Source organism: Copidosoma floridanum, unplaced genomic scaffold (genome assembly GCF_036245765.1).
Source record: "Copidosoma floridanum isolate Cflo_tuat_1 unplaced genomic scaffold, Cflo_Japanese_pri ptg000006l, whole genome shotgun sequence".
Classification (NCBI taxonomy): domain Eukaryota; kingdom Metazoa; phylum Arthropoda; class Insecta; order Hymenoptera; family Encyrtidae; genus Copidosoma; species Copidosoma floridanum.
The window spans coordinates 3,695,725-3,721,605 of record NW_028321883.1 but is presented as its reverse complement, the minus strand read 5'-3'; the positions used below and the strand labels follow the sequence as shown (position 1 = coordinate 3,721,605).

Genomic DNA, 25,881 nt, shown 5'->3' with positions numbered 1-25,881 from the left:
AAATCAAGCACAGCAAAATCATTGAGAGTAAACAAGCCTATGCAATTGGTTCATACATAGTCTGTTGTACTAAAACCTGGATTCCCTGTAAAAGTAAAAGCTCTCTGTAAATCAGAAATACTTCTACCATTTAGTACTACCCAGCTCAAACTTTCCATTCCATCTTGAGTCCTTGTTTGTTAACAGCTGTGTTGACCATGGATTTTTGAGAGTGGAGCAAATTAGAACCTTCAGTGGATTATTCGTTTAGTTGGTTACCTTTGCCTATCCGAGCGTTAAAATCGGTACCAATTAACAGCACGCCACTAAAACCTTAGTGTTCATTCAAAAAAAGAAGTTTGTCCAAACACTCTTTAACGTAAGTAATATTATTCGATTTTTAGTAGACTTTAACAATGAGAAAGTTCATGTTATTTGACTGTGCCTTTCAGTGTCTTGAAGATACTGTTAAATTCTAGGAGTCGTGAGAATTTTACCAGTTTCTCATTTACATACTTTGCTCCAAACCCCCACTCACTCATGGACCTCGGTTTTTTGGCGGCTCTTTGTACGCGCTGATAGTGTGGGAGACTAACGGCCTGTTCTTGATCCTCCATGGTTATTTTTGCTGGTCTGATGTTGAACTCTTGGAGACTATTCTCGGCCTGCACGTTACGCTGTCGCGTTCTTGATTATACTAGTTTACTTTTTAGTGGTAGTCTTAAATACTTCATTATGCATTTACATTTAATCATCGGAAGATATTAATCTTACAATATTTCTATAGCGGGAGTAACTGATAGTCACATAGCTCCTTTTTATTTTGTTGAAAAATAATAAAATGATTTCGAAATAAAATAACACAGAAAAAGAAAACAAAAAGAAAATTTAATAAAAATGTTTTCTTCTTTATAACCAATCCGCTAAGGAAGTTTGCACGTCTCAAAAATTACATTTGAATGTCTTTGTCATAATAGTCACAAGTCGCATGATTGTAATTTTATAATCATTATATTTGTGCCCCTTTAAGCTGGCTAAATATTTATAATATATTATAAACACTAAGACAGAAAGTGTAAATAAAAAGGAAACATAAATATTTGCCCCTGTCTTTTTTTTATAGTTATTTACAACGCAGACTTATTATGATCACACTTTTTGACAAGTTAACGTAAAACTATGCGGTGTTCATCTCGTACTTATTCATGGCAATTTTAAAGGAGTTGGATATTGACCTGCATAGGAAGTATTGTCATGTTTCAAAATTAGCTTTTGTTTACAAGTGTTGATAGTAATAAAACGTTTTTCAAAAATATTTTTATATTTACAAATGAGTTCCTTTAAGAGTGTTTTTGTGAACTTGTTATATTCACATGTAAACCAACTTTCGAGAAGACTTCTACTAAAGATAAATCGTAATAAGCATAATCGTTATCATACCAACTATCATCAATCAAATGCTCATTTACAGAAGTTGGAGATACGTTTATAGATCTGTCAGAATGTATCTTTACAATGATTTGAAACGACGGACGCAGTTCATTCGAGTCAAGTCGTTTCAAAATTTGCATGGACAAATATACAATTTTATCATGAGGATTTATCAATACTAAATCAATTTTTGAATTTACAACTAGGTTCAATCTCTTGAATACATCAAACTTTATGATTATTGTTCGAGCTAACTTAAAACCAATGAAAAACGGCAAATAAATTTTAACATCCTCGAATACAATATTTGTCTATATGTTTAAACAAAATTTACAATGTTTAAATATGCACGATGCAACATCTTTATTTGCTTCTTAAAAATCTTATGTTTTAATTAAATATCTTACCTATTAAAAAAATGTTTCATCCTCACGTGTTGAACTATATAAAGAGCAATTAAGTCTCGTTGGAATATATTAACATTAAACATAAATTTTTTTTTAATAATTTTTTAGATTTAATTGAATTTATAATGTATAACAATTACTTTGTTTGTAACAATACATTTTACCGCCAAATTTGGGTCAGCTATGAGTAGTTTTTGGCTGATTTAGTTATCACATGTCATTCATATTTTGTTGTATACCTGTCAAGTTCCTAATAAATATTTTTAAATATATATGTAGATAATATAACAGTTTGCATACCAATTGGACATGGAAATAACATTTTGCAATTTTTAAATGAAATAGACGAAAACATCCAATTTACGTTGTGAGGAACCGTGTAATAGAGCAATCAATTTTTTGAATGTCACAATTCGTTGCACCGTGCGGCCGATTGCCAAAAAGCCGGCCAAAATTCTAAAATTTAAGTAAATTCCTCCAAAATCGAATTATAAGGGTTTTTGGGATCGCTGATTGTAAATTTTATGTCACACGTATGAAAATGTACCCCCTTCACCTCTTATCGACCCCCTGTGGTGAAATTATGTGTATTATTGAGTATACTCAAATTACATATCGTTTTGGAGGTTTCTGGGATCGCTGATTACAAATTTTATGTCAAACGTACTAAATTCAGAATGGTAAATGCTGTACGGCATCAACCAAGACGTTTCAAGCCTCGAGCAAGCACACCTTACAAAACTCAGGGCTTTCAACTCAAATTGATTAAATGGAAAACAATTCTGATACTATCATAAAAAGTTTTTTGAATTATACCATAATATGATAATTTTGCATAAACGGAAGTACGTAAAAAAATTTTATTACATGAAGAAATTTCCGTTGTCCTCAAGATCATTGACATCAATATCTTTTTATTAGCTAATTCAACAGTGTATTCCCAAAATTGACTGCATTTATTTCATGGCCACTCAAGATAGCTTGCAATGTAATATAAAAACAATTTACGATGTCTTCATTATTGCCAGTTATTTTCGCAGATAATCGGTAGTTTCAAAAAAATGACGAGCTGTATTATCATCGTTCGAGGTAACACTTTCAGCTTTAGGCTTATCAACATTGAGTCCTAATTCTGTTTTAAGGGCAGCTTGTATTGCTTTTTTCTTTTTTGTGACCGACTCTTTTTCCTCTTTACTTTGTGCTTACCATTTTTTAATTTGTAATTTGTACGATAAGTGCAATAAAATTCGAAACATGTAACCCAACAATGTAAAGATGATAAGTCAAATTTCAAGTTTTCTGTATCAACTTTCTTTTATAGCATTTCATCTATATCATTAAACGTTTTTTAAGTATAATTGCATAGATAATAACGCATTGCAGACACTTCGTCAGTTAAGGAATTGCACACCTTTGTATCTATCATCAATAAAGTAAGGTCATACTTTACGCTCACGAGTTGTCCATAAACAGTAGTTTTAAATTGTGTTAAATTCTCTACCTGCTCCTGTACATCATTGACTGTCTTTTTAGTCAACTCTAGTGACTCTTTTGCACATCGAATTGTGATGGGGCAAGGATGGCTTAGGATTTCTCCGAACTATTGTTTCCTTCGTCTCAGAGTCTCAAAAAATATTTTTGTCACTCACTTCGATTTCATCATCTACCTTGTACTTGTATTCAGTGTATACAGAACTACCGTCTCATCCCCACATAACGATTAAGGTCAAATTTTCTTGTATGTTTTCAAATAAACATTAAACAACTTCCATTTAATACAAAATAATACGATCAGTTGTGTGATCCAATAATGACTGCAATGTAACTGATACTTTATATTCACTGAAACAAAGACCTGCAGTGGGATAGCATTGTAATTTTGCTTCTTGTACATTTTTATATGATGGCAGCATTTTTTTTTTTTTTTTTTTTTTGTAAACGTGCATTATGCAACAGCTGATATTTGCTTTGAAATAACCCAATTTCAATAAAAAGTGACAGGGCCTCATTGCTCGTGAATGGTACATTTAAATTTGTATACTCCAATCATTTTCTGTATTTTTTAGCTTTAGTTAGACTTCTTTACGAAATATCTCGCACTACTGTTGCAAAATCTGCTTTACCTTCAGATCGTACCTTACTTGTTGTGGGTTATAAGAGTTCTTCAGTCAAAACAGTAGCTCGTAGATATTCGGTTTTTCTACGCTTTGTTTGTTCTGATAATTCTGAACAACTCCGTTCTGGACGATCTACTTTGCAATCCTTTTCAATATTCTCTAGTTGTGGACTAGAAGTTGAATATTTTTAAGATTTTTGTTTTAGCCTTTTTCTAAATTAACGGTCTCATTTAACCGATCGTAGTTTTTATTTTTTTTATTTTCCTTTAGTCCTATTATTTCTATCCCACCTTGCTTTTATCTTACACACCACGTCTTCTGATAAATATTAAGTCGCATTTTGAAAAAAATGTTTTCGATTCTTTCATAAATTACTTTGATGTCATCCTTCAAAACATTCTTTATTGTTTAAAATAGCTGCAACCTTGATAAATTACCAGTACAAAATTATTTTTGCGGTTGCATTTCGTTGACGTATTCAATAAAATGCACATCGAATATAAACCGATTCATTTTGAAAACCTGCTCATGCTAATATGTACTTTAATTTTCTGTCTCATTTACCTAGTTTGCAAAGGATCAGCATAATATATTCGCTGGACCATGGCATAAAACTTGCACGTTCATCTTTCCGTAAAAAAAGTTTAAATAAAGTTTCACTTATATTACAAGCCAATAACTACCCTGTTTATTTTATCACAAAACATATTAGATTACGAGTTCATGAAATTAAATATTAAATTGTAAATTATACTGAGGAAAAAAAGATTTTAGAATCAAGACCCTTTGTAGTATTACTGTTTATCAAGGGCTGTAAAAATGTTTCCATAAAATATTTTAACAATTATAGTCACAATGTAATTTTCAAAGCAGTTTGTAAATTAATTTTTGTAAATATTAAAGTAAAGAAACAATTTCAAGCAACGATAAATTATGTTCAGTTTACACGTTTAAACGTAAAAATTGTAGTGAAAGTTGTGTTGGTCAGTCTTGTCGCAAAATTTAAATACGAATAAAGGAACACATAAGAGATTGTACAAACAAAAATGAAACATCTGCAGTATGTATGCATATGAAAGAAAGCAGACACGCGTTTGATTTCGATTCCGTAAAAATTTTGGATCAAGAAATTTTTTTCATACAGACGTTTAACTTCGGAAATGACATATATTACTAAATTAAATACATTTAATACGATTACAGACACACAAAAGTAAAATACAATTTTTAAATTTTATATTAAACGTTGCCTCAAATAAGTTTGTGTTATATCTAACTTCTTGGACTTCTTGGACTTTATTTCTTTGACACAAGAGTGTACTATGCATGTATACTTCGTTTGCTAGCTTTATGAACTTATGTATACATTGCTGACATTGCTTCGAGTATAGACACATTACTTCCTCTATTGACGTTACTCTTAGCAAATTTGTAAGTTGCGTTATGATCATACAAGTTTTTCCATAACACATGTATACATTAGTTGTCATGTTACCATAGCCTTGTATTACTGTATATCATGTTATTTTAAAGACTTGATAACGACTACCTATCGTGTAGTCGAAACATCATCCCCTATATATCAATACATACATTAACAGCATAGCCTTTGATTGACTTATTTATGTTATTTCCTTCTCTCACTGTTCTTAGATGCTTGGTCTTGAATTAAAATTTAAACTTGTGCCCCTTTTAGACCTTAAGACAATTTCCTCAGAATTTCATAGACAATAAATTTTTAGTTGTAGAACATGGTTTGACTTATATAAAAATAACTTCATAACTTATCTCTTTCATGTTTATATTGTATGCTATCACGTAGCTAAGTAAAATGTTCTAGTGTGCGATGTTTACAAACGAAGAAGAAAATAGATACATGGACAAAGGTTATCGATTATGATTACTATATACGAACTTATAGTGAATTTAAAAATGCTTGCAAAATTTAATATTGATATCATGAACTATCTGGATTACGTAGATTTTGATAATACGCAATTAAAACATTAATTTTTTCTGTTGTATTAATTATCTTCGAAGCTCAGAAATCCTTACATATCGATGGTTACGCACTTATTTTTTCATTACTTTGTATGTTACGCCTCTTTTAACAATTTCATTATTTATAATATATATGAACAGAAAAAAAGTAACATGAATAAAAAAATTTAGTATCAAACAAAAAAAATTTACTTCATATTAAGAAAATGTCAGTGAGTTTAAAACAATTCATTAGTATCAAAATTAGTGCAAAAATACGCCAGCTTTTCACTTTAGTTTAGTAGGATCCGCTCGGTGGCGTCGACATAAAGTCGAAACTACCTGCAACAAAATTAAATAAGTGTGGTTATAATACGCCGGAGCATCGCGGAAATTTCTGCAATCGTCTACTGGCAGTTCATCGAGCTGCATCGAGAATGTCGATGATAGTCGTGCAGCTGGGTATCCCGGTTACCGATGACTCTTTTCCAATGGGCAAGTGATCTAGGTCTAATTTTACCCTGAACCTCTAGGATTGACGAGTGCCATCAATAAAAAATTTATTCTAACCGATGACGTCGCCGGCGGAATACCAGGAAACGTGTCAAGCCAGAGCACATCCTGCTCCAACACTTCAGAGTTATGTAGCCGTACCACAATCTGGCCTGGTGCCGTCAGAGAATTTTTATACTACAAATATAAGCCAGAGAAGACAGCCCTGAAGAGTACAACTGACAACTTCTTAGTAGTCGTTCCAACGGCATACCTACAGAGAAGGTATTCTCCAGGCCCACTTTCCCGACTAACGATGAGTTGTTGCTAAATGTTTTTATTTACTTAAGCTTGATTATATTATTGATTTACTCTCAAACATCCATCAAGTTTCACTGAAATATGTCGATGTAGCGAGAAAATAATCATTATTTGTCGTAACTGGTTTTTTTTTATGGTATGTAAAAGTCAATTTGCTGTGCCCTGATAAGCAAACCTTAGCTATTTATGGAGTTCTTAAATTTTTAGAATATTTTGGATATTTCTCATAATTGATGATTGTATTGTTTTTAGACTAGTTTTTGTTTCGACTATTAATGACACTTGTACTTTTTGTAGTATTTTTGACATACAAAAATTGTCCAAGCATAGTAGTTATTATTTGTTACACTGCTTAGAAAGATAACACTCTTAAAAAATATGTTCAAACTCAATTGTGCCTAGATGTAATAGATATAATAGACACATAATCTTACTGACATTTAGAGCAGTTAGACGATTGCTCTAAAGTTAAACTACTGTTTTTTCTCGCTTACTTAGACATCAAATATTCTAAACTTGTCAGTAATTGTACTAAAATTTTTCGTTTGCTCTGTTCAATTTTGTACTATGTAGAAAGTCTTGCCCCATAACATTCGTAACTCCTAGTCGCTGTGTACTACTATTGGTGTATTATTTCTTCATCCATAAAAAATACTTTGTGCTAACAATTTTGATGTCTTAATTTTTTCAATTGTCTTATAGTGTTCATTGTGTACTATTAGCTTTTGGTACCTGCGGGTGAGTGGTACTGTTGTACTTTTAACTGGCTTTAGTGCTCGAACTTAACAGTGTCCATGCCTAACGTAAAACACTCTTTTGTGTTGTTACCTGCCACATGAGCCTCGATGATTGTGGCTCCTACAAAAAGTCTGTGAGCGCTGAGTCCCACTGTTGCAACTGTGACAAGGCATATCACGCTTTTTGTGTGGTTCATTTTGCGACCGGAACCCAGGAAATATACCGTTGCTGCAAGGATATCTACTTGCCCCCTGACGATTCATCTCCAGTTCTTCAGCAGTCAAGAAAAGTAGCGTTCTGAATCTCAGAGGTCCCCTATCGCTACCAATAATTTATCTACTTCTGCAGACATGCCGCATGTCCACTTTGTTAAGGGCACTACGCTTGATGACATAAAAAATCTAATGAACTCCTTGCTTTCTAAAATCACTGAACTTGAAAATAAAGTAGATGCAAGTAACACCTTAATCAAGGCTCAGGTGGATAAATTAAATGTAAGCATGAAAACACTTACAATCTTTACCAGCCTCTATGTTGGACATAAATAGAAGGCTTTAGAACAACATTCACTTTCTCCTCAGACTCTCAAAGAGGTCTAAGACAAACTTGCCACAGTTGAGGGCCGCTCTTCTCTTCCTCATGAAGCAGCCCTAGATATCTTTTCGATAGAAATGGAGGACAGGCTTAAGAGGTCTTTAAATGCCACTCTTTATAATGTTCCTGAGTCATCAGCTGGGTCTGGTCAGTGTACAGAAAGTGAGATGTCTGCAAGAAATATGCTGTCAACTATTGGAATCACCAACATAAACCAGTTAGTTTATCAAAGTGAATTCCCCTTTGCAGCCGAACCTCGGCCCCTGCTTGTCTCTCTGTGTAGCAAAGGAGAAGTTATGCATTTGATTTCGCAACGCTTTAAGCTGCCACAGGGTATCAGTGTTTTCTCTGACAAAACCAAGGTACAGTGAGCGCATCTCTCTCGGCTTGGGGTGAAGTTAATCGTCATAATTCAACTAACTCTGCCATTAGGAAGAAAATTAGATACGTCAAAGGCACTCCAATCATTATTGATGATCAACAGTCCTTTCATGCAAACACAAACCCTTAATAGTACTAACAATATAAAGATATAAGTTTATTACCAAAATGTCAGATTTCTCTATAACAAGCTCTCTACAATGAAATCACATCTACCCTCGCTATCTTCAAATCCAGGTATTATGATTTTCACGGAAATATAGCAGAAACCACATACTTTGAACTCTGAGTTACCATTACCCAATCATAACATCTATAGACAGGACAGACAGACAGTTGAACAAGGCCATAGACGTGGTGGCGGTGTCTTGGTTGCAGTAAACAGAAACATTCCATCAAACCGTATATTCCTAGAAATGAATATTTAGTGTGTGTGGTAGTGCAATTACAAGATGTTGCAATAAACTTTATTTAAATAGCAGTTCATATACTGCCTAGCTCTGCACTCTAAACTTTGTAGCCTTATTAAGTCACTCCTCAAGTTATACTCCTCTTGCAAATTTTTAGAACGAAGTTCTTTATCGAGACTAACGATGGGATGTATACTCCCCGTGTATTTCCTATGCATAAGGACGGTTGGGAATGGGGACCAATCAGTCAGAAAGCCTACGGAAGAAGCTTGCACTCCAGTTTTCGCTAGCTAAAAAAAAAAAAAAAAAAAAAATCAATAAAATAAATAGACAGAGCAAGCGTGTACGCGCATGCTCAGTGTATAGTGTTGAGCATATTCCTATTGCCGTGTCGTAGTGTGTTACTGTGTGCCGTGTCCACGTATACAATGTATACATGCACGTATGTATGTGAGTGTAACTTGTTCACAGAATTATGGATGCAACCATGAAAGTATGCATGTATGCTAAGTGTACGTGTGTGTACTTTCTACTTTTACTGTGCAAGTCTAGACTTTTTTAGCTGCGCGCATGTGTATAGAATATAGTAGTTAACATTAATACTATATACACGAGTTAATATTATTATTTTTATCAAGTACATTAACAAATAATTTTTGTATGTATGGCAGATCGTTGCAGATAGCCAGTATTAAATAAACAGTTATTTATAATATGGTATGAACTCCACACATTACAAAATACGCCATATTTCTAAAAGGAAACAAGATGAAGCAAAAATAACGAGTTTTACGGGTTTTCTGAAGAGAATAAAAATATCGTGATGCACGAAAACAGAGGCGTTGAGTTGTGAAAAAATGTACCTTCAGATCGCTGGTTTCATTTACGTAGGAATTACTGGACCTGATCCACGAGAAAAAATGTGCCCATCGGGTCTGAAAGCATACTGGTTTACTTTCAGACTTTATCACATTTTAGAGACTCAGAACTAAATGCCTGATTTTCAAGAACATTATACAAGGGATTCATAGCTAGGTCGGAGTTGAGACTGAGGACTGATATTTGGCAATTTTGGAACTTCATCAAGGCTCGCTAAAACTGCAATCAGCTTCCAGATGTGCTAAGTTTAAACTCGGACCTCGCTTTTACTCCTCTCGATAAGTTCAACTTGCTCGCTAACCACTTTTCTTCTGTGTGCAAACCACCAACCTTCATCCCGGCCCTGACCACCCAGTGCTCCTTAGACATAGATCTCACTTTTCCCCTTCAACTAGACTTACTGCTACTGGACATCAACTACCGACCTATTGTTCTGCCAAGTACTATACGAAAGTTATTTGATCAACTAATTCATGAAAGACCTTCGGCACCTCTCTTCTCATCTATCTCACCACATCAACACAGATTTACTGAGGGCTGCTCTACGGTTACAAACCTCCTGACACTAAGCCACTACGTCTTATCTTCTTTTAAAATATGTCCACAGGTTGACATTATCTTCCAGGATATGTCTAAAGCCTTTAATAGCGTTCCTCACAGTATACTACTTGCTCAGACTAGTTCTTTTGGCATAGGCGGAGCACTTTATAGATGGCTCGCCTCCTTTCTCACAGGCGGAACACTTAGAGTTGGCCTCCTTGACGTCTTGTCGGATGAATTTGTCGCCACCTCTGAAGTACCACAGTGCTCGCATATTGGTCTATTATATTTACTCTCGTTATGAATAGCCTTCCTTCTGCACTCTCTCTTAAATCATTTTGTTTAATCTATGCAGATGACATAAAAATCTATAAACACATTTTATCACATACAGATTCTCTACTTTTACAGTCAGATCTCTCTAATGTGGCCTTGTGGTGCTCTGACAGCGAACTCACGGTCCGCGAGAATAAGTGCAGGATGCTATCAGGTAACAAAAGCCAAAACTAATCATTTCACAATCATTCAATTAATGGCAATGAATCAAAACGAGTGGAGTCTCTATCTGATGTAGGTGTTGCTCTTGATTCCTCTTAGTCCTTCAAATACCATATCAGCAAAGTCATCTCTAAATTCATTAAGCTCTTGGGCATCATACAACGAACTACACGTGATTTCTCACTACCAGAGTCCATTGTACACTCATATAAGTCTTTAATACTTCCACCTATAACTTATGCCTCGGTTGCTTGATTCTCTTACACTTATCAAAGTTTTTTTCTGCTCAATAGTATACTACATCGCACTCTTGGACTTGCCTCCTATAAAACAAATTCTACCATTACATACACTAATTACAATTATTCTCCTTATTATCTAATTACTCGCTTTTTACCTGCAAAAATTTAAATAAATACCATGACGCATTATTCATCTTCAGGCTTACCCATAATCTCTCATCAAATGCCTTGACCTGCTTGCACTGTTCTCTGTCAGAAACACTCAAAATGACCTCGGAAATGCCCAATATGCCTTTCCGGCCTTCTTATTTTTGTTCGCTGGCTCTGGTTTCATAACATTTTTCTCTAATTTATCCATTAATACTCCTGATATGCAGCGAGCTCACTCAACTATCGTTGCACCATTTTATATTTCATACTTAACAGTTAATATTTAATATTTAATATTGTAACATTTCACTTGATCTCGATATTAAATACTACTCCTAATTAATAACCATGTTTACACATTGTACATTTATTTAAGTTACTCGTTATTTACTATCCCTTATAATTTTAATTGAGTCATTTCTATTCTATAATTATATTACTTCACTAGTAGTGGTAGTATAATAATTCCACCGTATACCTATTACAGGATTTTTACGTATCTTATGTCCCTCATCTTTACCTCCTATGTTCTTTTTTTTCGTAAATACCGTTAATTTCCCCAAGTATGCGAGTCTTTCGTGCGGGCCCCTTGCAAAGTTTCCCTCAGACGACCCGGGCATCCATCCTACTGGGTACTACTTACAGGGTGCAGTGATTGTCTCAAGCGCACCCCAGCTAGTATCAAGTTTAATTATAAGATATTTTTTCAATAAACCATTTACACATGCTGTACCGACCTTTTTACAACCAACAGTGACTTTACACGAGGAGCTGGCCAGGTGTTGGCTATCCTTCGCAAAGGAAGCCCCTGGAGGTCCAGACATCACCAGAAAAAATCTACTATTCGTTTTACAATTCGGATAAGAGGTGTTTCGGTATCCTGGATACTCATCCTATCGGAAAAGACCGAGAAAAAAATCTCGATAATTTTCGACGGGATGCCAATTCATGATCCCTCGAGTATCTCTGGCTAGGAGGTTGGCATGCTAACCACTAAGCCGCCAAAGCTCTGCATGTTACTACACTATTCAATTTGTTATGTGCTGCACTCAGCAACATACGTTGTTAATTCATTGTAATTGGGCCTAAGGCCCGTTAATTCTATCAATAAATAGATAAATCTAATATCGTACATTCTGAGTCTGAAAATAGTCAATTAGTTGATAACAGTATTCTACTTTTAGCTGACATACCCTACTCCGTACAAACCACATTTTATTCTGAATAATCTAGTTAATTTTCTGTGTTTACCTTAATTTGTGTGTGTATTTTTTTTTGCTTCACTGACACAAGGAAAAGTTCCTTATAACTTAAGAGTATCATAGCATACAACGGTGGGCCATGTATTGTGTTTTTTATATAAATCAATACAAGTGTGTACTATGTACACGTTTTTGAAATACTTATAATGAGTTATATGTATTAACTAAAATTTTGTCAAGATAATTTTATCAATTAGTTTTCTGGCTTGTTTATTTATTTATTTGCTTGTTTTAGCTTACTGACTTGGGACAAGTTGGAGAAGTCATCATTACAAAGGATGACACTCTCCTTTTGAAGGGAAAGGGAAAAAAAAGTGATATCGATAGACGAGCTGATCACCTGAGAGATCAAATTGAGAACACTACGTCAGACTACGAAAAAGAAAAACTGCAGGAGCGGTTGGCTAGGCTTGCATCTGGTGTTGCAGTTTTAAGAGTTGGAGGAAGTAGTGAGGTAGAAGTAAACGAAAAGAAAGACCGTGTTCATGATGCTTTGAATGCCACTCGAGCTGCTGTTGAAGAAGGCATTGTTCCTGGTGGTAAGTTTTGTATACATAACTCTATTTTTGTTATTGATATTATTCCGACTGTTATAAATTATTACTATAACTAGTTGTAAAGTTTAATTGACAACAAACTTTTCTATGAAAATTTCGAATTTGATATAAACTAAACTAAATGCCCCTATTCGTGGAATATGAAAATTAATGTATTTGTTATACAACATACTTGATAAAAAAATTGTGGTGGTTGTATATTTTATGTATCATTATGAATTCACAAGAAAAACTTAATTTTTCATAGAATAAATGACCTATTTTAAAGATAATCCTATAAGTAGGGACAAAGTCGTACCTAACCTATCTCTTGAACCTTACGTATAATTGCTTTAACTTCAACGAGGAATTTATATACTTCTAGTAAACAAATTTACGATACAATTATTTTTATTAAATAAAATAGTGTTATGCAAGTGAAAAAGCTTTATTTGCCTTAAAATATTATACTAAATTTACGTTTTTTAAAAAGGTTCATAAATAGGGACATAATATGAAACAATAGGTACAATGTTTCATAATTATGTACATTTTGGTCTTATAATCTTTTTATAAAATAAGGTATTTTAACAATTAAGAACCGTATTTAAAAATTAGAATAATAATGGTATATTTATAGCGCACCATCTAATACCAAAATTTCTACTTTTAAAGCTCACAGTAAAGAAAAAAATTAAAGAAGCAAGTATGATGAAATTTATGGTCATAATAGGGACGTCCACCTTATTAGATACTATGCGTATTAGAAATCTATTAGTGCACTCTTATAAGATTTAAAAAACGTCTGTGATCAGTAATATGTTAAGAGCCAATTGGCAAGGAGTAATTAAATACATACAAAATGTACTTCGATTCACTGCTTCTTTATTATTGCAACGGTTTGATGGCCATTTGAGCCAGCCGCATCAAGCCAAAGAAAATTCATTACACACTTTTTAGAGACTTTCTGAAAATGTACTCACAACAAAGTTAATATGAAACGCAAGAAGGATTAATTTTATATAAATATTTCCCGAATATGTTGGCTCACTTGTTGGAAAGTTAACGATAGACTTGAAGAACTCGATTCCCAGCGTCACGCTTATTTAGACGGGGAAGTAAAGGTAGGCAAGGAAAGTCGAGTACATTAAAATCTATTGAGACTATGAAACTGTCGTAGTATTGGTATTGGTATTGGTATTGGTATTTTAATTTTTTTGCCCTAACCATGCGATGTGCGAGTCTTTCGTGTGGACCCCTTGCAAAGTTCCCCTCAGACGACTCAGTCATTCATCCTACTGGGTATGATTTACAGGGCGCAGTGGTTGTCTCTGTTAACTTTAAGCATCTGTTGAATAAAAAAAAAAAATAAAAAAAAATAAAAAAATAAACTGATGAGTGACAATATTTATTGTAAAAATATCTCAACTGCTATACTAAAATTATGATTTTTTATGATTTAGTAAGAAAGTTATCTTTCATTTACATTTATTTTAAAACTTCTTTTACTGTTTATCACAAACCAACTCAAACTGCTTTTTTACAACCATACTAAAATCATAATGGAAGGTATTTACTATATTTTTTATGTACTTGTTATGTTTACTAATATAATTCGTGGTATCTAATGAAACAGGTGTTTCTTTTAAATCTACAACCTTTTGCCTCTTACCTTATAGCTGATGGTGATATGAAGGATTTATATACATTAAGGCGAGTGAGCACGCAAAACGTGGAGGAAGGGTGGGGCCATACTAGTACATATATCTTTTTTTTTTTTTATATATATTATAGTGCTCTACGTCCGGCTCCTTTAATAAGGGCACTACTATGGGCACTTAGCACTTGGGAAAGGGACAAGGAAAGGGATGGGAGGCCTCCCATTACTGGGAGGGGGGTAGGGGGAAATTAGGCAATTTTTGCTGCGAGAAGGTTGCCTAGACCCTCCTTGAGGAGCATTGCGTAGTAAAAAAGCACATGTGAGACTCACAGAGGTACTTGCCCGAAAGTCGCACTGGCCGGGATTCGAACCACGGTCTCCCCGCGTGCCAATCCACGACCTAGCCGACCGAGCCACCGCGCGCTCTAGTACATATATCTAATTTATTTTATATAGTTGTATAGTTGTAGAGCAAGTACTAGTTCCCATATATTTTAATTTTTGAATCAAGTTCTTCCGTCATAACTTATTTTGTTTTACTTCATTTATTAAAACTTCGAATGAATTGTCTTTCTTCGCACAAATACAGTGTTTTAATAATCTTTAATATCTACTTCTTTTTCTCTTGTATACCAATCTATAATAATAATGTGCTACTGCAAAAATAAATAATCATTATTTAAAAATTAAATAAATCCAAACATCTACTTAAAATTTTTGAAAGCGCTATCGTGTTTTATTTTTGTTGCATAATTTTGAATGTCTTTTTTAGTATTTTCCTCTTACACATCCTTTGTAAGAGTAGACAACATGTATGGCGGAGCATTGTCTTCGCTTTCCCAGTGTTATTGTCTGAGTTCCCCTCAGACGACTCAATCATTCATCCTACTGGGTACGATTTACAGGGCGCAGTGGTTGTCTCTGTTAACTTTTAGCATCTGTTGAATAAAAAAAAAAAAGAAAAAAAAAAAAAAACTGGCACGATTATGCCCCAAAACTATCATTCCATATATTCTAATCATACTATGAAGCGATTCCAACAAATGTCGTAGTCACAAAGAATTCCTTAGTAATTATTTTTTTAAGGCTTCATCTACCTGTCTATATTTGCATGGGTTGAATAGAACACGATTCCCAAAGTAATAAAATTTATAACAGGGCAGTTACTGTTATAAGACCCATCTTATGAAAAAATGTTCTGCGTAGTTTTTACATTCAAAAAATGTTCTATGTAATGCAAGTTAAAATTGACATAAAAATTATTTTTTAAAGATTTTTCAAGTAATAATCAAACTAATGCTTCTTTCAGTTAAACAAGGCTTTAGAGTCGTAAAACAAGGTATGTAAAAATGTTTACATACCTATATTATTGAATAACAGTAAAGAAATTAATCATGACACAAATGACACAATGACTCCTTAGCGCCCCCCCCCCCCAGCTTCCCCTAGCAGAGAACGAAGGACGCGCTAGTTGGCTTGTGAAGCTAGAGTCTGATCAACAAAATTAGGGTCACTTTGCCAAGTATAGTTAAGTAATAGAAATACGTATTTCTCAAACTTCTGTAATCTAATTAATTTAATCTTAATAATCTAGAAGACTACGAATAATTTACTAGAAGCTTTATTGTTGAAAATCATAAAAAATTTAAAATATCAATTACAAGCAGCTTTAGCCACATAGTTTGGTAAGACATAGCTAAACGTCACATCGATATCTCAAAAACTCCAATTAGCTCGAAAAAAGTACTAGTTTTAATGTAGGGTAACAAATTAACACAGAATTCAACAAGTAGAAATGCCATCAAAAGCCCTCTAAAAAATGGCAAATGGAAAAAAACTGAAGAATCGCACATAAAAAGATGCGCAATTGCAGTACAACCTAAATGAGCTGCATTAGGTTCAAATTAGTTTACCCGTTTTTTCGGAAATCACATAAAACTGCTATTTTGAACCTTTTTTTTTTAATACAGTAATTCGCGTTCTATACAGTATAAAGGGCTAAAATTTAAGCACAAGGTAGATATGACAGTCTTACATTCACACCAAATGTCAGCTTGATCTATTTTAAAAATTTTGCGAACTGCAGTAAAAACCGATAAAGGTTCTCTCCAAAAATGGTCAGAAAAAAGTTGTTAGCCAACATAAGATAATTTTTAAACGTATTCTTCTTCTTTTAAATTTACTCTACCAGTACCTAAAACGTCGTTTGTTTTTACTTATCAGAAGTAAGGTAAAACGCCCAATACTTGGACAGATTTTTCAAAACTAATTTTAACGCTCATATCTCGAAGTTAATGTGCAATACTTCCATATTTTTAAAATAATAACTTGTAATTAAGATGCCTTAGGGTTATACAACACACAAAAAATGTTTTAAAACAGCTCTTAAATAATAGCTATCGTACATTTTAAAACATGTCAACTTATCGGAGTAGTTGGACAATCATTCTCGACTGTCGTAGTAGTTGGATAACCTTGAAAACCAAAAGTTTTACAATGCTGCAATACTTGGTCAAGTTGAAAAGTAGTACTTGGACAGTACTAACTTAAACGATTTTACAGTTATATAAATTATGATAAGGTGCAAGTACTTATTAAAACTAAAGTATTTATTAAGATGAATACCTTATAACAAAAAAGGTTAACGGAGGTGATGAATGATAAAAAATTTATTACTTTAAATTCGTAAATAAAATTTTTAATTTTTTTTTCAAAAATAATTTACTAAATACAAGATGAAACCTTCAGGGTGCATTTTGATTTTCAAAATTTTTAATTGTGTGGAGTCACACTTCTCCTTCTTGATTTGAATTTTCTTTTGCAGGAACTGCATCTCTTCAATCGCAAACGAATTTTCCCACTCAATTAAGCTCTCACCTCGGTTCTCACTCAGTTTTTTCAATTGTTATATTAGTGAGATAGTGTAAAACCAATTTTACTGATTTTTTTAGTTTTGTTATTTCAGATTTATTTTTAATAAGATTCTAATTTTTCTTACTTCTCTTTTTTGTTTTTGTTGTAAGACCTCCACTTTTGTTTTTTTTTCAAGTAAAGAATGAATTCTTTTACTTTTTTTAAAACATTTTTCCTTTTTTCAAAACCCACTCTTCATCTGCATTTACCGTAAATTGGAGGTCAACTTTTCTAAATGTTAAAAAAACAATTTTCTTGAAGTTGTGTACCCCTTAACAACAAAACTGATTAGTAAAGTGTTTTTTTTTTTTCTACAAAGTACTACACTTTTTGTACACTTTTGTTTAAAAAATTCGCGTAAAAGATTAACTACGTTAAAAGGTAAACAGCTTTGATTGTATGTCCATGTACTGGCTACCATGTTTTTGTGCTAATGACCTGAAGTTGGACAAAAGCTCCCCGTTCGTCCAACTATTACAAAATCGTGAGATGTATTTGGTCAGCTACTTTTAAATTATAAAAATTTCTTTTGTCCATGATTACATTAGAAATATTGTTAATTAATGTAAAAGTTGTAAAATGATATCATACAGCATGCATACAAACGCATTGTATTAATTTTAATAAGCATTACCTAATATCAAAATCATAAAAAACGGAGAAAAATGATCGCACTTACATGGCGCCTAAAGTGAAATTTAGAATCATTCGCTTGTATTAAATTTTGCTAAGATTTATTAAAAAATTCTAGTATATCATCAATAATAATCTTGGCAATACTAATCTATTACGTTTTTTAAAACATCTCTTTTTTATTTGCTACAACGACTGTTTTTTTACTGTCCAAGTATCGATCCGAATGTTAGTTTTGTCCAAGTATGGGGCTCTTTACCTTACACGTATCTTAGAAAACTGATTGAAAAATACTACTTTTGCATTTTAAGCGCTCTTGCTCAAAACCTCCGAAGCATGTACGCGAGAAGTAGACGTGGCCTCCAACGGCGGCTCGCCGAACCATTGATTCTACTGACTACAGAGCAAAACGTTCTTTTTTTTTTTTTGCAATCGATGTTAAAGATACTTTATTGTTTAAGGCACTTCGTGTTACCATGTTTTAAAACTACTACTCTACTTTTTTTCTAATGAGTCAGAACTTTAGGGGGTCAAAAATCTAATGCGATCGTACTAAAAGCCAAAACATTTCTACCTATGTACCTAAGGGGCAAGATATAGTCAGATTAAAAATTGTTCATTGTTAGGATGATTATAACTTAAAAAAATTTAAAGCAAAAGCACGATAAGTAATTTCAAGCATTTTTAACTAGTCCAATGACCCAGGTGTCTGCAAATGATTGAATTCAAAGAACAAGAAATTGTTCAACAAAAGATTACTTATTGTTGAGGTTTATCATAATTTATGACTAAATTAGTTATTGAAAAGCGCAAAAAAGATGATATGTTCAGAGTAATATTATTAACTGTAGTTACTCAATATTATAAATGTCATATATTGCAGTATAATTAACTAAGATATAAATAATTTCATCTTTTACTAAAAGCAAAAATAATTTATAGACTTAAACTTATCTTTTACATTTTTATCCACTCATCAAATATTCATACAATAATTTAGGAAAGCTGTCATAAATTTTCTACATCAAACCTAGCCACACTTAGCCCCCTTATCACCTCCCCTCCTCAAAAACTTGAAAATTTTAAAAATGTTGACCAGATCAAACATACGAATTTTCGTGAAATCAAGAACAATGCCGTGTGCTAAAAATTACAAAAATTTCATCGTATACACTACAAAATTGATTTAACGTATATTCGCTATGTACATTTCTCATAGTGACCTCTGGTGGTTCCAAACTAAAGGGAGCTCTCGAAAAAATCAAATAGCTCTATTCATAAATAAGTAAAAACCGCATAACTTCTTTCGCTGAAATCTCAAAGTTGAAACATGATTATGACTAACAGTATTTGTAATAATTGTAGGTAAGTGATGATTATCTTCTTAAGCTTGATTTTATCTTACTCTTACTAATATATAAAGCAAAGTCGCTAAAACCGTTGTAATCGCTAACCGCGAAAACTGCTGAACCGATTTTGCTGAAATTTTGCACACTGATTCATGATACTTCGTAGATGATTTTAGTATAATTTTAATCTTAGAAAATTTAATAACAATAGCCATAAATAAGCTCAAAGTTTTGCAAAAATACGCCAGCTTTTCACTCTAGTTCAGTAAAATCCGCTAGGTGTCGTCGACATAAAATCAAGGCTACCTGCAACAGAATTAAATAAGTGTAGTTATAATAGGCCGGAGCGTCTGAATAGTGATGTAGTCGAGCTTCGGCAGTTCAACGAGCTATATAGAAAATGCTAATGATAGTCTTGCAACTGGGTATCCCGGTTACGGACGACACTCTTCTCTAAGAGGGAAGGGACCTAGGTGTCCATTCACCCTGAATCTCGACGAGTGCGATAAAAAAAATTCATTTCAACCGATGACGTCTCTGGCATAATACCAGGAGACATATCTAGCCAGAGCACGATCTGCACCAACTCTTCAGAGTTGTGTGGCAGTCCCACCATCCCGCCTGGTGCAGTCAGAGAATTTTTGGCTACAAATATAAGCCAGGGAAAACAGTTCTGAGGGGCACGGGCAGCCACAACGGCTATCGTCTTAGTTGTCGCATCCCCAACGCGCTTACCCACATGTTCCCGTCTACCGATAAGCGGTTGGTTATCCGAAGAACGACCCGAAGACGAGATATTCTTTGGTCAGTGGCATACCTCCCTCCATCACAGACTCCGTACATCGAGACTCCCAGGGTAAGAATCAAGCTACCCGTAGCCAGCTCTTCATCATCAGGAATAACAATAAAGAATAGCCTGGAAGTTTCACACTAGCGCTTTTTAGGGCCATTATAAGTATTTACGTTACCTACTTAACCATTAATTCCATCGGTTTTTTTAGGGCCCACCTAAGTTTAAACTACCTTGTCAACAAATACATTTTTACTACCATTTCCGAAAGCAATTCGTCGGCTGAAAAACCCGGTGACCGACGACCCTATACTACCCTTTCGACTCTAAGCATTCAACCAGGAATCACTGATCCTCTGCAAGGTCGGCGCTGGGCAAACCTATAACAGCTATGAAGGAAAAAAAACTTGAGCCAACGGGACAGCCTCCACTGGACAAGTATCACTAACCACTCTCCCCATCTAAGATCACTAGAACAAATGAATCTGCAAATAAAAAAGGTGCTTTAGACACCAACGTCTTCGACGTTATACCGGGAGACGTTAGGAAAAAGCACTCCAACTAGCCCCAAAGCTTCGAACTTTGTAATTTTTCTCCCGATCAGTCTGGGTCTTCAACAGCAGGCCAGAGAAGATCACCCTGAGGTATCCAGGCAGTCACAATTGCTGTTAACTGCAGTCAAGAAAGAGTTAACTTAAGAAGCTCACCGGTCTTTTTTAGGGCCATCGGACGTCGAACTACCTTGCCAACAAATATACTAGAACTTGAAAAAGTTGACAGAAAACAGCCTTTAGGGGTCACAAAAATTTTAAGCATGCCAAAAGTCGCAAGAGGGTGAATTGGAAGAAAAACTTCGAATGTATCTAATAAATACAATTTTACTTAAGCGTCAAGAAACCGACGCAGAAAATTTATCGAGATTGGAACAGCAGCCTCAAAATTAACAAATAAAAAATCCATTACGTGAGAGATCAGCTTTTTATTGTACCCTCACAGCAATCTCTGAAATCTTTAAAGATCCTACTTCAGATTTTTAGTAAGTAGAAAATGTTTTTGAGTTTTTGTGGCAATAAAAATGTAGGGTTTAAGGTCCAGGACTTTGTTGCTCTGGTAATAAAGTTGTGAGATATGAGGAAAAAAAATTTTTTTTAATATAAATTTTTTGGGGGTTTAAAATCTCAACAGCTTTAAAAAATAGCCCTTGTCGTGAATCACATGGGAGAAACTGTAAATCAACGGCTTTTTATAGCCACCGATTATTTTATGGCATGAAGAACGCACGATACTTTTCAGCATAATTATTTTTTTGAATTTTTACACATTATTTGACCAAACAAACTATATGGATTCCGAAAAAAAATGTTTTTAGTAAGAAGATTTGTGTTCTGAGATGTATCAGGAATATGTGAAAAATTTCTAACAGAAAATGTTTCACATTACATGTCAACACACTACGGTGTTTTATTTAGTAAGTCTCGGGCGAAGCCGAGACGGGGGGCTGCTAGTCCCTTGGTATTTATACTTTTTGACTATACTTTGCCACCTCTTTGCTGCTCCTCTGCAGCCCCTCTGACAGATTTCTTCACCACTTGATCGTAAAATAAAATACAGAATTAATAATGCGACATTGCAATTTTACCTTTTTCAATTAATTTTACGTTTAAGGTTCTCCATAGCTTATTTGCTTAAAATAAAAATTACGAAGAAATTGTTAAAGCCATCTACACAATGTTATAGTAATAATTAAACGAAATTATACAGTATGATAAAAACTAAATCCATTGAAATAGCGTATATGTTTGTGATAATGTCGCTTCAAAAACTACAAAAAAATTGTTTTTCGTTAGCTTATAATTTTTTTCTAGACTACACAGTTGTAAGAATTTTAACAGTAGCTAATAGTGCAGTCTGTCTATTTTTAGCCCCACGTTAAATTTTCACTTCGGAGGTACAGTAAACAAAAAAACGCAAAAAATCAAAAATTTCTTGTAGAATTCAAAAAACTAAAATACAAACAACTGGCGCACTGAAAACCCACTATAAATGGGGCCTAAAGTGTGCCAAATCTGGTTTTTTTCAGTTTACTCTCTTTAGACTCGTCAAACAAAAAAAAATGTCAAACAAAAGTTATAGAACTATCAATTACAAATCGATCCGTGCAAATCCAATGTTAGTAAATAAAAAACTATATGTGTAATTAGCAAAAAACTAAAAAAACAGCGTTTTTGTAAAAAGCGTATATCTTTGAGAAATAAATTTTGTTTTACACTAAACGTAGGAAAATAGGAGCTCTTACCTAACTTGAAAATCATGTTTTCGAAAAATTTTAAAAAATTTCAAACTTTAAAAACAAATTGAATTTTTTGAAAAAATCACATTTATTTCAAAGCTCTGTATCTCATAGACGCTTGCATTTTTTAACTCTTTTTTGAGCTTAAAGTTTTCTTGAAATATTATAGTTATGTTGTTTATTATTTCGCAGTTCTTAGTTAATCGGTAATTGGCAAAAAATCGGTTAAAAAAACGGGTATTTTTAAAAAAAATATAAAAAAAGATTGTCCTTTAAGAAATTTTTTATTTTTTTATTTTTGACAGCAGTATCGAATAGCTTGTATTTTTTTTATAAATTAAAAACAAAAAGTTTTTATAAACCACCCTTTTAAGCTAAAATTAAATTAAGTAAAATTTTTTTTTTTTTTTTTTTAATTTAGTGCTCTCATTTGATAAGGAAATGTAAAATTTGAAACGGATCGCTCTGAATTTGGGCTAGATTGATTCCTCAAAGTGCCAGCTTGAGTGCTCTTCTCCTTATTTATATTAGATTATTAGTTATTAACCATAATTCCTCACCATAGAGAGGTTGGTACAGTAGAAACTCCGGCCACTATAATAAATGCCCTTAAAGTACAAATCTTATTGTAACACTGTCGTCATGATTTATTAATTTTCATTGCAAAGGCTGGTATAAATTGTAGTCGTTTTCTATAACGTGAATGAAAGCAATAATAAAGAAATTCTAGCATTAGGAGTGATTCGCGAAATTTTTCTACGTTTTCACTTGAGGAAGCCAACGATATATTAAACTTATTAATAAAGCCAACAATGTAATAAAAGTATTGATAAAAATGTAAAAGTTTAATTCGTATTTTATTCGCTGTGTGTGTTAAATCAACGCCTTAATAATTGTAATTAAAGTAATGATAATTACATTTTTGTATAGATTTATCACCAATCTTTAATTTTGCTCTCAAAAAATCTGATTTTCAAAAGGAAAATCTTTTTTTTCTTGATCCTTGAAAATCTTAATTATTTACGCTCCTTCTTTTTGACATCTTATCAATTATCAATAATCTTTGTACTAACTTGCATAAGACTTTTAAAAAGTTATTATAAAATTTGTCCGTTAAAAGGTTAAAAAAAAAGGTGCAATCATTTCCTAAAATTAAGGTCATAAACAAACTTTGATGAGAAAAGAAAGAAGGATATTAATTTGCTTCGTTATTAAAAAATAATCTAAACTTTTTTTAAAACAATTTTCATTTTTATATAATACAACAGTTCAACTTAAGAAAAAGTGCATTTATCAAATATTATTAATCGTAAATAGAAACATAATAAGTTGTTTTTAGATTAAAAGATGAATGATTATTTTCTGGTAATATATAAACACTGATTAATAAAAATTCTGTCTTTTTTGTGGTATCAAATAGATTACGATAAGTAAAACACAAACATTTATGAGCCTTACATTATTCCATTTAACAAAGATGACGCAGATTACAAAAGACCTGTATTTATAGTTTTTCTTACTTATAACATGAGATAAAAGAGTAGAGTGGACAGAGGTACAAAAACAGTATATAGTTAGTTCTTTACACACATAAATTGAGTTAAAAATCAATTCTACAAATATATTCCTCAATAAAAATTTAACAAAGAAAATTAACTATGTATCATAGTGTGGAAGCTATGACTAAGAAATATTGATTACTTATTATTATCAAACTATAATTTAAATAAATAAATAAATAACAGTTAAAGTAATATCAAAATAAGAAATTTTTATATAAAGAACATTAACTCTTACAATTCAATTTTATTTTTTAGTGTCTCTTCCATGTCACCTTGTGGTAAACACCTGCAAGAAGGCACTTCTATCACCTAGAATTTATAATACACGCTTTACATTTATATTTATATTCTTCTATTTATTATATTTTCTTGTAATAAAAAATCCGTCTAATAGACAATTCAACAGTACACACTTTTTTTACATATATTTCATTTCTATTTGAAACACGAAAATTCAAATTTGAACGCCGCGCGCGGAGAATGTGCGTCTAGTACGTTAAAAAAATGCTAGAGCACGTGCACCCAAAGAAGGGAAAACCTGCTACTCAAAAGAAAACGACGTTAGCATAAAGGCACCAGCGCGCAATGTAAGAGTTCCTCTTCCAGCGAGCCTGGGACGCGGAAACTCCGTTGCTCACCCAGACCTGGAATTTTCCCGTGCACCGGTATAATACCGCGACGAGCACAAAGGGAGAGAAAGAGACGAAGTACGAAGGCTGATAGCTGAAAAGTAAGTTTGTACACCACCAACAGGTAACACTTCCACTAACCGGTATCTACTTGGACATTCGGTGCTCGACCGCTTTAAGCGTGGAGACGACGCATCCCCAAGAAGTCGAGGCACTAGGGTTAGCGGCCACGCTCTTAGGCGAAGTTCCTGGGTCGACGACTTGAGCAGTGCTCAAGACACCCAAGGGCCCTGAGAACGACCTAACCTTACGTGACTTGGTCGGATAGGTAGTCACCTAACACTAACTTTCCGCGGTTGTAATAAAAATTCGTATTTGTCTTACCTAACGTGTTTAAGCAGAGATATTAAGGAGGGAAAATTCAAATTGTCATTTATTTAAAATTCTCTATTAAAAGGGTGGATAAATTTTAAGTAAATTATCGAGTATATTAGATATTTTCTTTTATTATTAACGTAAATAATTGCGATTACTCAAATATAATTAATACATGTTAAAATTAAAGACATAATTTCCTTAGAATCATATGATTGAATAAATATAAGATAATTAAAAATAAATTGATAGTACTTATTTAAGCAAACCTTCCCCTCCACGTAAGATTGCGAGTTCCTTTTATAGTTTAAGATAAAAACTAGAAAAATAGCTGTTAAGATTTGAAATCGTTTATATAAACTGAGAATATTATCTGGACCCCAAAAAGGGACAGGAATAAAATAAAAAAGATATTAGATTAGAAAAATATTGAATAAGTTGAAAAAAATATTAAATTATTAAATTAATTAAATTAAGGGAATATTCAGGAGAATTCAATAAAGTAATAATCAATAAACAATTGCTGTATATGGTGCAGGAATTAATTGATTATTCAACAGATAAATTTTGAAACTTGATAATAATTATTTTTAAGTATTGTATATAATCGGCAATATGAGCAATTTCGCTCTTTTACACAGGGCAACGAACCCACCCTCCGACATATAAACACTATCATTGTTTGTGTGTTGGTTCCTAATCTTAGAGTTTCCTCGGTACAGA

General features: G+C 33.2%; 1 protein-coding gene across 2 annotated transcripts in view; it reads left to right on the top strand.

The window, feature by feature from the left end:
• The window catches only part of LOC106637925 (Heat shock protein 60A), a 108,774-nt gene that overhangs the window by 68,328 nt on the left and 14,565 nt on the right, over nucleotides 1-25,881 (top strand). For both annotated transcript variants that reach the window (XM_089598391.1, XM_014350903.2), the window contains exon 4: nucleotides 12,657-12,960. In XM_089598391.1, the coding sequence (XP_089454517.1) occupies nucleotides 12,657-12,960 (304 nt within the window). The remainder of the gene's footprint in view (nucleotides 1-12,656; nucleotides 12,961-25,881) is intronic.